Here is a 17,462-nt window from a genome sequence, read left to right as displayed (position 1 = left end):
TATTTTTATGAAAATGTAGTTATTATTGTAGATTAATTTTAAGTTCCTGATACTAAAATATTTCAGTAATGTTTTTGATATACCTTACATAATAATGGTATATTTGGAATTATAGTTAAGTAATATGTTTTAATTTATTAAATTTCATAGATTCTACTATAGTTCTTCATAAATTGTATCTTATTAATTTTTTTCAGTCAATTTTTTATTATTTCAATGCCTCTTTCTTTTTGAGGATAAAGTATTTTTTTATATATAAATTATTAGTAAGCAATTTAGATGAAATTTGTTATAAGTTTTATTTACAATAATATTACATTTACAAATAATTTATGCAAATGTTATTTATTTTAAACTTTATATGTGATATTTTATGTGCAATTTTTTGGGATTATTCGTTCTGTGCTGTACTAAAAATATTGTCTGTGTTCTGATTTTTATGTCATAATTACATTATTAGTTAAAATTCTTAAGAAAATAATGTTTTAAAATTATAAGGCATTTACTGATTTTAATTAAGTGCGTCTGGTAGCAATTAAAATTATAAATAAGAGAAATTAGAGATTTAGTTATTGAAATTATTATGGAAATTTTATTAATACTCTACACGTTTAAGGATTGCAAATAATTAATTAATATTTTAATATACACTTTGAAGACTTCTTAAAAATTGGTTAAATATCAAATAATGTTGGTGAACATCTATTGTTCTTGATTAATCTTTAAAAATGAAAGAAGCAAATTTTAGCGTCAATTCACATTTTAAATAAAATGTGTAGAGAACTGTATTTTTCAATTATTATAATTTCGTGGAAACATTTCATGAGTCTTGAGATAGATAAACTATATCAATGTATTTGAATTTTATTAATAATAAATTTATCTTAATGATTATTTTATTTTACAGCTTTTTTACATTAAATGTGAAACTTTTATGTATGAGTCTTGCTTAATTTACATATTTTTGCACAATTTAATTTGACAAATTTCATGTTTGTCTGTTTACAACAAAGTTTATGAAAGCTTATAAAGTTTGGATGTCAATCATTTTTCAGTGTATCTATATGTGTATATACAGTTACTATGTGTTCCCTTTTTCTGCTCACAATATATTTTAAGTTATGTTTTTAAGATGCTTTAAGGATTTATTTATTATTTTCTTGTATGAAAACTTGTAATATTTTTCTTTTTAAAATGAACAGAGTAAGTAATTAAAGAAATGCACTTTTCTTTGATATTTTACTCTTTAATGCTTTTGCTCTTTTAATATTTGTATTAAACTAAATCTAGTCATTTTAGAAATTAACGCTTCTATGCCATATTATATTGGCCAAAAATAAAGATTAAATAATTCTTATCAAAATTGTATTTTCCCATACATAAATAATTAAAATAAAAATTCAATGCAAACACAATGTACAACATTGCTTGTGAAAAATATTTATTTTCAATAAATTACTTGCACATCTATTTGTATTCATTTAAAATTTTCTATCACAAATTTTTATCTTGTTAGTGAATATTTAATGAAATATCTGTGTGAGATGTACATTACAAAAATGATTTTTAAATTTTTTTCTAATATTATACCATTAAAAGGTATTTATTTATGCAAGATGGTGTATAATGCGCAAAAAAAAGAATTCTGATCTAATAATCAGATCACTTTTGATTTTATAATCAGATTTTTCACTTGCTAGGACTCAATCTTCATGGTTTGAGAGGATGACATACATAGTCATTAGTTAGTGAAGATGATATTTGAGGTTACAAATTCAGACACAAAACGTACTTTTTCCTTAATTAAATGCCGTTTTCTGATGGACATAGACTCCTGACCATCAAAATATAGGGAGTAGACTCAATCTGGGAAATATGGTCCCGATACTTTGGTCAGGAGAGCAATAGAAAGTGTGGAGCCCTTTTACTTCTAACATATTTCTTCATATCTCAAACCTTTTAAGCGAATTGAAAAATTTTAGACACAAATATAACATATGTTTATATAAAGATAATTCCATGTAAAAAATAATTTTTATTAATTATTTACTGTTTTTTATTATTTAATAATAGTCAATATCATTTTAAATTGTAAAGTATCCAAATTTTTTGCATGGAATTATCTTTGGATAAATGAATTTTATATTTGTGTATAAATTTTTCTCAATTCGCTTCATAAGTTTTCTAAATATGGCGAAATACACAAGAAGTAAAATTAAGAATAAGGGGTCCAAACTATAAATCGCACTCCTCATCTAATTATCAAGACCATATTTCTCAGATTGCAGTTACTCGCTATGTTTTAGAACTTAGAGAACCAAATCCATCAAAAAAGGTATGTTTATTCGGAGGAAGTACGTTTCACATGTCATCAGCACTAACTAATGAGCATATTTGAGGTCACCCCTCAATTCGGTAAGATTGAGTCGTAGTATGTTGAAATCTGATTTTTTTATATATACACAGTACAATATCACAGTTTTTATAATTTCACACTATTTTATATATCACATTTTAATGTAATGTTAAAAATAATTGATTATTTTCACCCAACATTAGACCTTATAATGGATACTTTACATGATATTAAATCTAAGGCACCAGCATAAATAAAAGAAATGATCGAAAACATTGTAAAATATGAGAAAAGGAACATTTACAAAACTGTAGAGGAAGGTACTTTTCAAAAACTTATTACAATAAAAAGTTATTAAGTTAAAGTTATATACAATGTTACATTCCAGTGTATTTCTTTGTATATTATAACTTCTTTCTTTTTGTTGTGTTGAAATTAAATTGGGAAATATTTGAAAAGATTGAATAACTTGCCTGACAGACATCTTTCTAAAACACTTTAACAAAACATTTTTTAAAGAAGTAGCCGTTCTTAAATAAAACATTTTACGTTGCAGATCTATTTCTGTAATAAGCTAAAAAAATTCAAATAAGTAAAAATAGCAAACATAGTTAAAAATGACTAGCTATAAAAAATAGATAAATAAAGATTAACCCACTAACGGTTCTGCACATAAAAAGTCATTTTTTTAACCTGCAGTCTTCTTCGCATAGCAAAACGGTTTTGCCATGTTATTAGTTTTTTGTGGAAAAACATTCTCCTAATTTTGCTGGTTTGCCAAACCGCCAGTCGATTAAAAAGTATACAAAATTCACATGGAAATAAATCTGCCCCATTACTTTTCTAAAAACTACACATTATTATATAATTAAACAGTTTTCAGTATTTGCAACTCTCAAAAGATTTGTACGTCAAACCAAAATGCTTCATAAAAGCATGCATTTTAAAAATGTGTTGTGCAGAATTTTATTTTGATAATTAAATAGGTTGAAACCCTTCGCTGACTGGCATATTTATCATTGCTGTTATAATAGGAATATTCTGACCTTGTTTTAAAACAAACACCTAAAAAAGAGGAAAAAAACTGAATGATCTAAATTCAAAAACATAAATAAAAATTGAAATTACAGTACAATTTTACAGTATCTTAAAAGGATAGAAAAGTCAATAGCATAGAAATACATAACTGTAAATATCATATGTAAGTTGGCAACCAATAAGTAATATGAAAAACTAATATTATCAATAATATACAGGCATGAAAGTTTTCAGCTTTTACTCTGAATTCAGCTTTTTTCAAAGCTTTTTAAGCTCCATACATTTATTAATTTCATAATGTTTGATTGCGTTTATGTAGAATTCACCTTTTTTTACTAACTGGTACTTTCATCCCTGAATATAGTTCGAAATAAAGAGCAATAAGAACATATTTAGAATATAATTTGCAAGAAAAGCCCTTCTCCTGATCTTTTAATTATCTATTCCAAACTTTTTAAATAGAACATGGTTGCTTTCACATAAAATAAATCTGTGTCCTCTAAGTTAATTAGAGAAGAAACATTGTTCAACAAAGGTATACCTGCTTACATTATTTGAAAGTTAAAAGATTAAAACTTTTATTAAAAATGCATGAAGATAAAATATGCATAACATCAGATATTTTTCATTTAAAACTCAAACAATATGAATAAAATAATGTTGTTCTTACTTTAATGATGTCAGATATATTCATTTCACTAACACATTCAACAGGTGTCATAAAAGTATAAGGTAAGCCAGGAGCTAAAAAGGATATCTAAAAAACAAATTGTAAAAGTTATTGAGATCAATATTAAAATTGTAAGAGAATGTCAACAATTGTAAAAAAATTTTTGTATCTATGTACAGTGCGCAAAATAAAAAATAAACCACTTTAAATAACTTATGATCTAATGATCGGATCTTCATGTATTAGGATTCAATCTTAATACTCCAAAAGGGTAATATGGTCCTAAAAGTTTGGACAGGAGAGTGGTATAAAACCTTAATGTTAATTTTACTTTGTGCGTATTTCGTCATATCTCGAGAACTTTTCCAATGAATTGAATAATTTTTACATACAATTAAAAAATTTGTTTATACAAAAGTAATTGCATACAAAAATAACTTTTAATATAGATGTTTTTTAATTATTTTATTTAGTAATAATCAAACTAATTTTGAATTTTAAGGCATATAAATTTTTACATCACTTTTAAAGAATGAAATTTTAAACGGCAAAATTTGAGTGAAATTGATCAAATAATTCCTGTAAAATTGAATTTTAAAACTACAACTTTTTAGTCTGCACTAATTATATAGCAAGTTTGAGGTCAGCTCCTTGAACCGTTATTGAGTCCTAAAATGTGAAGATCTGATCACATTCTAGGACTCAATAAAGTCCGTTTATTTTTTTGTTCACTGCATATATAATTGAACACATTCGAAATCACTGCCTACAAACATGAAGTCTCAGATGAAAATATAAAAGGATCGATGCAAATTTCAGAAAGTAATTTCAATAATTTAAAAACAATTATTTTTATATGCATGCAGCTTATGGCAATTTAGTTTGAAATCGTAGGCACTTATTGAATTATTGATACATCACCTTCATGTCTACCATAAGTTAGTGCAGACATCTAATTTAATTTCAAGACAAAATTTGGACACATTTTTTATGATGATTTGTACAAAACAATCCAGAATTTGCCACTAACTTAAATATTACCAACTAATGCTTTCTTCGAAATTTACATAAAATTTTAAGGACTTAAAATTTTAGTAAAAGTTATGCAAAATGTCGAAGAGTTAAAGAACTACAGCTGCAATTCAAAATGTGAATTTAACTCAAATCCACAAGTTTTGTGTTAATTAAATACAATTTGTTCATAAATTCTGATATCCATGCTTAAAGGGATAATTGTGTTTAATATCACACTGTAGCATTTCTTGATACTAAACACTTTGATATAGAATCTAATCCCTTTTCTCCAATATAAATTTCTATTTTTTTTTAATCATTTGGGATCAACCTATTATATAGATTTGTTTAAAAAAGTAATTCAGCAGCAATGTTGGATGTTGATATTAAAACCCCTTTGTAAGGGTACTTTATGAATAACAACACTGGAGAACTAATTTTTTCTTGTTTTCTGTTGCATGGATTGTGAATATTTTGATTTTAAATATGCAATCTGTTTCTCTCTCAAAGTTTTTTTTAATTAAATTTTTAGTTTATTTTTTGTTGTATTGTACAAGTTTAAAAACGTTATAAATATAACAGAGGATTGCTTAAACTTTTAGATAAGTTAGGGTGCATCATCAGGATTTAAAGTGCATAGAAACCCATGCCTGGACATTTTGTCAAATGCCGATAGCTACGTTTTTCATTATGAACTGTTTCTTTGTGTGTTTCTGAACAGGTCATAATATGGAAGCACCCCCCCCCCAGCTGTGTTCGACGACATTTAATCCTGATGATGTTCACTAACTCCCTTAAGAGTTTGTCATAATATTTATGCAACAACGTTTTGAAACTTGTACATTTTGTCAAAAATAGACGAAAAATATTTAAAAAAATATTTGTAGCTTTAGGAGCAGAACTAATTTCAGATTTAAAATCCTCACACCCCAATTAGGCAAGATAAAGGATTGTTCTCCAGTGTAAATTTCTCATCATATATTTAGAGTTTTATCGAGTAAATAAATAATGTTATTTTAGAGACTCATTGTATGGTCAAATATATTTTTTAAAATTCTATAAAAAGGATAAAAAGAACTTATAAAAGAAAATTCAGTCCATAATTAACACTATGAAATTATACTGTGAGTGTTTTACATACCGGAATAAATGTTTTTTGAATTTTGTAAATACGTGCATCACAGTGGAAAGTCAAAAACAGATTTATGGATGGTTTATTCCTTGAAGTATTCTGTAATTCAAGATGTAGGATGAATTTGGGTCCCAAACCTTGAACCTAATTAAAGAATTCAAATACATAACAATATGAAGTTCACTTACAAAATCTATAAATTAAACTTACAGCTGTTTTTAAAAGTTCCATTATAACACTAACAGAACCAGTTATTACCAACAATAGCCCAATTTTGTAATTATTAGAGTCATGGAAAATAGAGCATGCAATAAAACACTCATATCAAAATAAAATTATTTATATGTTTCAAGTGTGCTGTTAAAAATCATCATTCTATTATTGCGGTAACATATACTTAATCTATTTAACATTGTACCAAACATACGTACTATGATAAAAGACTCCTGAAAATAAATAAATACCAGAAGAAAAAAGATTTCAAAAATTATTCAAAGCGTTTTTATTATTCAAGAAAAATTATTTAAAGTGAATTATTCATTATGAATTTTTTTTTGAATTACATTTTTGTTTTTATAATTTGAAGTATTGTATGGTCATCACTAAGGGAACAAATTCGGTCGCATTTTGTCTCCAAGTTAATTTGTAATGAATTTCTAGACTATCTGTTAAAAATTAAACTATTGACAGTTAATATGTGTTACTTTAAGCAATATACAAACTAATTTTAATATAACATAACACAAAGTAGCACCACATAAGCTTATGCAATTCATTTTTTTTTTTTTTTTGATCAAAAGATGTTAGACTAGAGCAGGTTACACAGGATATATTAGCAAACTTGTATAACATTCTACAAAATAATTCATTGCTTTTAATTCTTAAAAACGAAACAGATTTTTGGTCTCTACAAGCAAAAGCATACTTACATACAATTAATAGGAATCTCTAAGGAAACATAATGCAATAATTTATATAGTTGTTAAAAAATATATAGAATAATCTTTCTAATTCATTACATTGTAAGCAGATCCATTAAAGAATAAAAGAACCTTACAAGCCTATTTTGAAATTTTTCGAAAATTTGTAGTGAAACAAATAAGAATATATTACTTTCCTGGACAGATTTAAGTGTATTACTTTCCATATATAAAGAGAGAACTACTATTATTAAAAATGGTTGATAATCTAATTATATAAAGGATTATCCTCATTCCAAATGACATAGTATCAAATGACTCATGCTCATGCTGACTATTTCTTATTGGACAAACAAATTACATGATATAACCCTCAATTAAAAAAAGATTAAGATATCTTCAGCTGTCATCAGCATTAAATGTAAAAAAAAAGATATTTTTATAACGTGCTTTTTGATTTTATATTTATTTAACAACTTACATTTAGATTTCAATAAATAAAAATATGCATGTCTAGTCAACTTATGCAAATTTAAATATTTAATAAGAAACAAATATTTAAAATATCACCTATAATTGGAACTTAGCTTTTGCCATGGTTATTGAAAAAAATCTTTTGCTATAAAAACATCAAATATCTATTTATAGGTTAAAAAAAGAATATTAAACCATAATATATCATTATTATTAAATTTTGAAATCAAATTTGAAATAGTGTTTCATACTTGTGCAGACAATTTCAAAGGATCAATAGCTCCATAAGACACTGGGTTTTGACTTGATGTAAGAGCATTTGCATAGGCTCTAGAAGTTGTAAGACGAAGTCGATACAAATCGTGTTGAAAAGCACGGTGCATTACTAGGAAGATACAAATGCATACTTTAAAATAAAATTAATACATAAAAAAATAATACACATCTTATTTGCTTACGGTACATAAAGATAATTGTTTGATTAAAATTATTTCAAAAATTTTATAATTTTCTGACTTACTTATTGAGTGTTCTCGTTCTCTCATGGTTTGATCCACAAATAATTTGGTCTTTTTAGGCAAATTTAATTTTGTGTTTTGCAAGTCTAAAGCTAAATTAGAGTAGTCTTGGCTCTCAAACTTTGCTGTTCGTTTTAATATTTTTACAGATAAGCCTCCTCCTGAAAAAATATTAAATATAGTTTATAAATATCTAATATTATGATTGATTAATTGGTAAAACCATTGTGACAGGCCTAATATTTGCAGACTTTAAAAGTTAAAAAACTTAGTTTAAAAAGGTCAAATAGCTTAAAATATTTTTTGTTAAATTAACTCTTGGTTTCCTTTACACTTACATTAATTTCTATTTATATGCATAAATGCATTTAAAGTTTTTAACTTTAAAAAGAACAGACTTTTTGAATATTGATTTTCATAAATGCAATTTTAAGGAATATTGTACAAAACTTATAAGGAGTTTAAATTTTATGGCTTAATGGCTTTAGATGGCTTTCTTTATGGCTTTAGATTTTAAGTACAACATTCTTTGGTATTTAAAATTTCAAAATTGAAGAATTTGTTAATTCAGGGTTCCCACTCTATGATGAGATTGAAATTCAAGGACTTTCCAGGACTTTTCAAGGACCTCAACAAAATTTTCAAGGACCTTAATCTAAGACCAATTTTAAAAATTATTCTCTTCTATTTTACTAGAAGCAACAATGCTTGTTGTGGCAATAATTAATTTCAAATATAATACCTAAATGCTTTGCCTATATAGAGAGAAGAGAGTATATGTATTATGGACTAAAATTTATATTTTTTTAAAAACAACCCTACTGGTTTTACATATTAATTCACAAAATCATTTTCAGCACAATCTATAACTAATGGTAATGAGGTGTTAATGGTGAAATCCTTTAATCCTGTGTATTTCCATGTGAAGGCTGCATGAAAGACAGAGCTAAATCTTAGGTATTCCATATTCCATGACTATTCCATAACCCCCTCCTCTCCTCTATTAAACATCGTTTCTGAAATTATTCATCCATAATTTACACAACCTTCTCTAAATGTTATGCAGCAACAATTCTTTCTGAAAATAAAAATTAGAAGGAACATATCCCATTTTCACCATGTTTAAAAGCATTATTCGTTATGTGTAATCCACAACTGCCAATGAATATGACCTGGTGGGAATATTTCTCTTTTAATTCACACTGAAGCTTCTAATAGAATTTCCAATTGACATAGGGTCCATCCATGGATAATTGAAGTATTTTAGAGAGCTTTTAACCATCATCCATGCATTTGTAAAAAGAGGACAAAATATTTTCTGCAGTTCCATGACCCATAAATTGGGAGGTAAGATACTTAGTGCAAACTTTATTATCAATTCCTTACCATAATGTCCATCTGCTTAGATTGTAGAGACTGATTTAACGTCTCATCAAAGAGTACAGTGTAGCAATCAACATTCTTCAGCTCATTTATAAGAATCCCTTTGAAGTATAGTGCCAATCCAAAGGAGCCCAAATAGGCTCACTTTGTGGCACTACAAAAAAATTGTCTCGCTATACAGCTATCAGCAAACATTTTGGAGAACAATTTACTAATCCCTTCACAGGAGTTACATGAATAATTACTAGTGATGCACTTCAGACTCCAGAGAATTTCAGCATCAAGCACATTCCTTTTGACCAGATAAGAAGACAATGTTACCTCGGCCACTAAAGTTTCTGTTTCACATGGGGCACACGATGTTGAAGGAGTATTTACACCAGATGAATTAGATGTTGATGTCTTTGGAAAAAGAGAACTCAGGGCATGAGACTGCTTTTTTGTTTTACCTTTCTTTCATGTGTGATTTCAGAGCAGATTCTTCCATTTTCGCGATATCGATCTCCTTCATGCATAATCGGCACTTGGCTCTGAACTTCTTTTCGGGCATCGATAAAATCCATTCTTTATAAGCTTGATTATCCATCCATTGGGGATTAAAATAGCACTTCCCAGGCATAACTAGTCTAAACTACATAACACAAATACGAAGCCGTGCCTTTGCGAATACGCTTTACAATAAAGTTTTGAAATGACGCAAACGTAAGGACAAGTGCGGATGGTAAAACGGCAAATTTATTGAAAACTACAAGGTACATATTGTTACGAAATTCGAGAGTATTCCAGTTTCGATAAGAAAAAAGAAGATCTAAGCATATGCGACAGAAGATGAAGTGGAGTCTCGCCCCGAACGCATTGATTGTCTGCTGTGCTCCGCGCGCTTGGCAGACACCAAGACGCTAGGCCCGGTTAGAAACGGTGGCGTTAAAAACCACGTGAGAGAGCTCGGGAACAAAACAGAAAGAACGAGAAAGATCCGCGGGTGTTTTATAAAAAGGGTCGCCGGCAGTATTGGACAAATTCAAGGACCTATCAAGTTTTTCAAGGACCTAAGACGTTTTTCAAGCACTTTCAAGGACCTAAATTTAGCAAAAAAAAATTCAAGGACTTTCAAGGACTCTCAAGGACCGTGGGAACCCTGTAATTAAATTAAAAGTAGCTAAAATGTTTTTTTTTCCTCTTTTTTGTAGCAAAAGGGAATTAAGGTATAGAAACAGTGTGTGAGACGTTGTGAAAGTGGAAAAAAAGCCAATCATAATAAGGTAGGAAGGATATAAATTTATGCATTGGAAGATATGCATTGAGTTGAAGGATATAAATTTATTAAGCATTAGATTCACAAAAATAGTTGACACAGTTGTTTTAATACAACAGACAAACATAACAAATTCAACAAAATCTCAGCATTCTGTTTCTCTTTGATAATGATGTGATGCTGGTTTACAGAATTAAAATAGCGGTATACACCAAACTTTTTTGATTCATGATTTTTAACACTATCTCACATAGATTTACGCTATCAGTGTCAGAAAGAGCATGAATAATAGTTGAATAGAGAGCTGTCTTGAAAAGAGCATGAATAATAGTTAAGTTTAGCCAATAATAAATGTGTTGTGTAGAAAAAGTATTGAGTTTATTTTGATGCTGGATAAAAAAAACAATGTCTTCATCTATTCCATTTTTGTCTTCAAATGCTTGATTAAGATGCTGAATTTTTAAAACCATAAAATTAAAGCACGTAGGTATTAAACAAAATTGCATGTGTATTCTTAAAAATTGAATAACTTCTCTACCGTCAGCTGAGACTCTGCAGGTAGTAAGCAAAATGTTATACCATTGAAAATAAACTAAATCAAATAAAAAACAATTGTTTTTAAAATTGATAAAATGTTTAATTACATATTTCAAACAGTTCTAAATTTTACATTCTAACAAGTGAAACATATTGTAAAATAGTAGGATCTCTATGTATTTTGTGTATGCATTTCAAATAATATGACTATGAAAAACTATTATAATTTGAAGGTGCCACCAGTTTTTTTCTAAGACAATAACTTCAATTTGACAAATTTCACTTAACTCTGGTTTTTAAGACTAAACTGACAAATAATCACTTTATGACTGTGTAAAAAAATTAAAATAATGTTTCACGTATGTTAAATATCAGCATAAAATAATTTAAAATATTTAGATACTTATTTTATTATGATGAAATAACTTATATTTTAAATGAAAACATATTAAATTGATTCACAAAAATTTCTCACTAACCTCTCATACACATAACTAATGAATTATCTTCTCGACCGAATCTTCCAAATCGAATGGCAGACACTACATCTTCAGCAACTAAAACATCCACCAGGAACTTGTCTTGATAAAACTGGACAATTCCATTACCAAGTGCTACTGCCACTAAACGAATGCCCATTTGCATTATATCCACAGCTTCGATAGTTACAACATTACTTGGTAACTGTAAACTCCATAAGCATTTCCCCTTACAAAAGTTAGGATGAAAGCAAACAAAAGATGATAAAAAAAAATTAAAAATAAAAAGTTCTCTGCAATTCTAGATATAATAAAATTCACAAATATACAAAGATCTGCTTAAAAATACTTACAGTTTATTTAATGATATTAAAAGCAGAGAAGAATTAAATTAACAGAAAAATTTCATCTTAATACCTTGCTGTTATAACTACTAAGTTTATCATCCATGGTTCCAACAATAATATTGTTATTGACACGCTGAAGACCAACACATTGAGACTTGAGCTTCACACAAAAACGTGCTGCTTTATAACCTCTATAAATAAATATTAAAAAGATTAGTCATAATGCAACATAATTTTTAAAAAAATATTAATTAATGTTTAAGTTCTATTTATAAAATAAACAATTAAAATATTAAGCAGGGAATATTTGCTAGAAAGAAAGATTATATTCTTCCAATTACATTATTAATATTACATCATGATAGCTTCTAATTTTTTTATGTCAGCTAGAAGAGTGACATTTTCAAAGTAAAAAAAATAACATTTGGATTTATTGTCTAATTTTTTGCCATGTTAATACATGAAGAAAAATGTAAACTGAAACTTAAAAAATTGAATAATCTATACATTTAACTTTCGCTTTAAAATTAATAAAATATATTTGAAATACCTTTTGAGCATATAAAGACAGCCATCACGACATGCAACAACTATTCTAAACTCAACATCAAATAAACCACTAACATCCATAAATACTGGAACACTTGGAACAGACATCTGCAAAAATTACAATCTAAATAAAATAAAATATTTAATTCATGTTTCAGAATAAAGGTTAAAGAATGTAAACTGAAGTTCATAGAATATATAAAATTAGTAAATACACAGCAAGATTGATTTGGAAAACTCATCTAACATATTTATACATAAATTTTGAATTGATTTTTCATGTTAAGTATGTTGTAAGTAAAAGATTTAAAATATATACATGCCATAAAAATAAACATCTTTAATGAATAACAAATATAAAGAAATAAATTTAATTAAAAATGAAAGAATATTTTTTATTTTAACTTCAAATGGATAGTGACAAATTTGACTTTTTGAAAATGCATAATTATAACCATAATTTTAATTATAATTTTAACCATATGTTTTTATTATGGATTAAATGTTGCAAGTTACATAAAAAGAATTATCATTTTATTCACCATTACCATTTATGCACCATTACCATTATGCATTTTATTATCATTTATGCACCATTTCATTTCTTAAATAAAGTAATACTTTTTCCACACAAAACTTTTTGTAATATTATTGTATTAAGCATAGTTTGATAAAAATAGTACCACATTTTATAAAATTTCTATGCTAAGTTTGAATTGGGTTAATACATTTTCCATATTGGTGTTAATTATTTGTCAAGTCCTTAAAAAAACATTGTATGAATTCTATAAAAGTATACATCAATAACGAAGAGCAAAAATAAAGAAATATATTTAATTATTGAAAAATCAATGAGTCTAAGATTTCTTGCAATTTGATTTTTAATACAATTTACCTGTTGATGCTAAAAAACATCATAAAATTATGTTATAAATAAATGCTATAAAGGTGTACATCACTGATGAATAACGAGAATAATGATACAGATTTAATAAATAGTGATAGAATTACAAAGTATCAGATTCTGACATTCTGATGTTTAATCAATTCTTCATGTTAATATAAATTAAATGTTAAATGTTTAAAATACATCTTATATGCTACAAAAATGTCTATCATTATCTAATAACAAAAATAACATTAACTAATAATTGGAAGACTAATAAAGTTCAGATTTTTCATTCCGAAAATAGCAAAAAAAAAGAAAGAAAAAAAAACACTTAATAAAATTAATATACAATATAAGCTCAATTTTGTAATAATATTTTCAATAAACCTTACTGCTGAAAGGATAGTAAAAGCATCTGGTTCCAGAACATAGACATTTTGATTTTCTGTGCCTAAAACTAAGCAACTAACTGCATCTTCTTCAGCCATGCTTTTTTTCATGGCACTTAAACATGTAACAACAGTCTAAATAAAAATAAATTATTAAATCAACATAATATGCAATTTGTAGAATTTCACTTTTCTAATGTTTTTTCCCTTCCATTTGAAGTAAATATAACTCTATATTAGCAGTACAATAGTATTAAGAGTTTTAGAAATGACTGGGTCATGAATAAGTTAATTAACTAAACTTCAGAAAATTGGAAGTTTAAATTTATCTAACAGAACCAAACTATTACGTTGATCATATATTTAACAAGTGTTTTTCTACATTATGTAAAAAATATCACAAGAGGAATAACTAAAATTATAAAGTCTATTTAGCGCTGCATAAAGCATAGATTAAAATTGGTCATAACAGGTTCTTTTCCTTAAAACTTAAAAACCATATTTAAAATTAAATATAAAAATAAATATATTTCTTTACAGTACTATATAAAAATATTATAACATTTTTATTTGAAACAAACAAACGTAAATATTTTTTGCCCATTATTGTTGAAGTTCACACTTCTGTGACAAAATAACACTGATTTAAGTTTATTTATCTAGAGTTGAAATTAAAAATATGTAATTCTTCTAACAATAATTTGACTTAAGTTTGTATCCAATTAAATATAAAAACTATTATGCATCAAGTTAATTTAGGGGTAGTTTTAAAAAGCAATATAACTTATGTGTGACAGTACAACTTATAAATAATAATATATAATTTTTTGCTTTCAGCAATTATTAAAATGACTTTTGGATAAAAAAATTAAGCAAAATTTCTGGAAAAATACCAAATAAAGGTAAAATTAGAAAATAAATTTACAATTACTTTTATGGTTATATTAAGATCATGATAAAAATGTTAAAAAATTACCTGTTTCTTCAAGGGAAATTGTTTGTGAATCTGAAAGAATTCTTCCAATTCCTCTTGTTCAAGCATCAAGAATCTAATAGATATATTTAAATAATGATAATAAAACTCTGCAAAAATTGTGATTGCAAGTGATCAGAGAAATGACATTATAGAAAAAAATAAAATCAACCAGAACATGACATGAACAATATTTTAAAATAGAACAAATATTAGAGAGAATATGAGTACACACTAAATTAAACCTTATCAGCAGCTTATGTTAATAAAAATTAATTTTTTAACCCGTTACGTCAAGATAAATTTTTACTTATATATAATTTTTCTTATTCTTCCCAATGAAAGCAAGCAAATATTTCTTAACAATTATTCCTTTTTTCAATTACAGTAGAACCTGGATTGATAGTTTTTTAAGGGATCATTCATTATGAAAGATAGGTATGAGAAAATGACGAATGCAGGTTACCTTAAAATATTGAACAGTGACATAAAAATGTATGAAAAATAATACAGACGTAATGGATTTAAAAATAAATAATTTAATAATTAGTCTAAAATTTTAATTGAAAAAATTATGTACTTAACATAAAAATTTTGACGAAAAAAAAAAAGAAGGATGAATCAGACATATTTACTTATTTAAAATATTTGTAAATTTTGGTTAAAACAAAATCACTCAAGCAATAAATTTTGACGTTTGCAACAGATTGCTGTTCCTTTCCTGTAAGTTTCAATAAGTACAGAAAGTTTAGTATCATATTAAAAGCTTCCTTCCAAACCTGGTTGTGGCCAAATCCATTGTTTCCATCGGTATCCCATTGTACTTCAATTTTTGCAACAATTTCTTGAACCAACAACACTACAAGTTTCCACATTTTCATCAACTGATACATGAATATCAAATGTGATGTTTGAGATTTTTTCCTCACTTTTTTCTTCATCTTTAGCTTCAGCAGTTACTATTTTTCTTTACAAAACGAATTAGTTTAATTATTTTTAGAAAATGCCAGTAGAATTTCTGAACGATAAAGACAGAGATCTGCATTATTAACATTATAAAAATAGCATTTGTGAAGGGACTGTAAAAAAAAGACAATACATATAGGAAAACAAAAGGCGTGTGAATAATTAATCAAGGTTTGACTGTATAAAGCTCCAATTATGCATGTTTAACTACAATCAATATTTATGAAAATGAAATACGTGGGAACGATACATCGAGGTTTGACTGTATCAATGCTTTAAAACCACTAATTGTGTTTACTAATACTATTATTTTACAAACTACTTAATGTCATGTCAGATAAGGTAAAATCATAAATAATACAATCTCTCTTATACATATACCAGGGATCAGCCAAAACAGATTAAAAAAAATTAACATAATTACCTTTGTGATCTAGCAGTGAGGAAAGATTCTCCAACTTCTGCTCTGAAAATTTGTAAAAGATTTTTGAGTGTTTCTACTATAAGATAAATCATTTAAAATACTTATTTTTACGAATTAAAAATGTCAAGGGGCTCAATTAGCTAGCCTTAGTGAAATTTTTGATTTTTACATATTCAAATGTTTTAAAAATTTGAAATACTTGCATTTATTTTACCGATGCTTTTATTCTTTTTGAAAACTTGTTCACTATTTGCAAAAAAATCGCAAAATTATGTTGCAGCTAATTTTATAAAAACTATCCTTGTTTTAAAACATGCAAATATACATTGAGTGAAACCAAATCACTTAAACAGTTTCCAAAGATAAAGCAACATAAATGCAACAAATACAGGATATTAAAAAGATACAAGAGCCTAAATCACCTTAACATAAAATACAATAAGCATATAATTGAAGAAAATTCCATGGTTTTCAAAATTGAATTGTAATCTTTATAACATATGATTATAGGAGGCTTATTGAGGAGTATTTAAAATTTGTCAACATACTATCAGCATAATGTATCAAAAAATTAAGAAAAAGTTGTTTTATATTCAACTATTTCATCCTATTTTAATTTAAAACAGCATACCTGTTGTAATTATGGGGAAGTGGTAAACTTACTTGCATAGTAAGATATTTTTTCAGATTTCAATGTATTCAAAAATATGAAATAATAACTCAAATTTGCAATAAAGTTAATTTTTATTTTTATTATTAATCAAGTAAAACCATATTCATTTTTAATTGCAACATATATATATATATATATGAAAGGGTAGCAGTCATGGTGAGTGATGTTAGGCCACGCAGATAGCAGTTGGAAGGCAAAAAATATTTTATTAACTTCACTTAGTATATTTAAGACATTTTCTAGCAAAGGCGGAGCTCAAAATCGCACTCAAAAACTGTGTGCTTAAGTTTTTATCTTAGGGAAAGTAGCAAAGGAATTTCCCTCTATTTTGTTATATTTGAGGGGAAAAGGGAAGTGATAAGGATTACTATTGGTTTATGAAAGAAATCTAGCTTTTCCCACACAGAGCATAGGGAGATATGTCCTGCTCTTAATTAAATGCATAGTTGAGCCAAAAATAGATTTAAGAACAGGAT

At 26.7% G+C, this 17,462-nt stretch overlaps 1 protein-coding gene across 1 annotated transcript in view; it reads right to left on the bottom strand.

Moving 5' to 3' along the window:
* Window positions 1–1,424: 1,424 nt before the first annotated feature.
* The window catches only part of LOC107447977 (Bardet-Biedl syndrome 1), a 31,562-nt gene continuing 15,524 nt past the window's right edge, over window positions 1,425–17,462 (bottom strand). The window contains exons 6-16 of the mRNA XM_016063033.3: window positions 16,314–16,355; window positions 14,927–14,999; window positions 13,954–14,085; window positions 12,674–12,780; window positions 12,194–12,314; window positions 11,777–12,005; window positions 8,125–8,283; window positions 7,856–7,989; window positions 6,220–6,354; window positions 4,065–4,151; window positions 1,425–3,421 (exon numbers count right to left, since the gene is read on the bottom strand). Of these exons, the coding sequence (XP_015918519.1) occupies window positions 3,335–3,421; window positions 4,065–4,151; window positions 6,220–6,354; window positions 7,856–7,989; window positions 8,125–8,283; window positions 11,777–12,005; window positions 12,194–12,314; window positions 12,674–12,780; window positions 13,954–14,085; window positions 14,927–14,999; window positions 16,314–16,355 (1,306 nt within the window). The 3' untranslated portion in view covers window positions 1,425–3,334. The remainder of the gene's footprint in view (window positions 3,422–4,064; window positions 4,152–6,219; window positions 6,355–7,855; window positions 7,990–8,124; window positions 8,284–11,776; window positions 12,006–12,193; window positions 12,315–12,673; window positions 12,781–13,953; window positions 14,086–14,926; window positions 15,000–16,313; window positions 16,356–17,462) is intronic.

The sequence above is a fragment of the Parasteatoda tepidariorum genome, chromosome 1 (genome assembly GCF_043381705.1).
Source record: "Parasteatoda tepidariorum isolate YZ-2023 chromosome 1, CAS_Ptep_4.0, whole genome shotgun sequence".
Lineage (NCBI taxonomy): Eukaryota > Metazoa > Arthropoda > Arachnida > Araneae > Theridiidae > Parasteatoda > Parasteatoda tepidariorum.
This window is presented reverse-complemented; position numbering and strand designations above follow the sequence as displayed.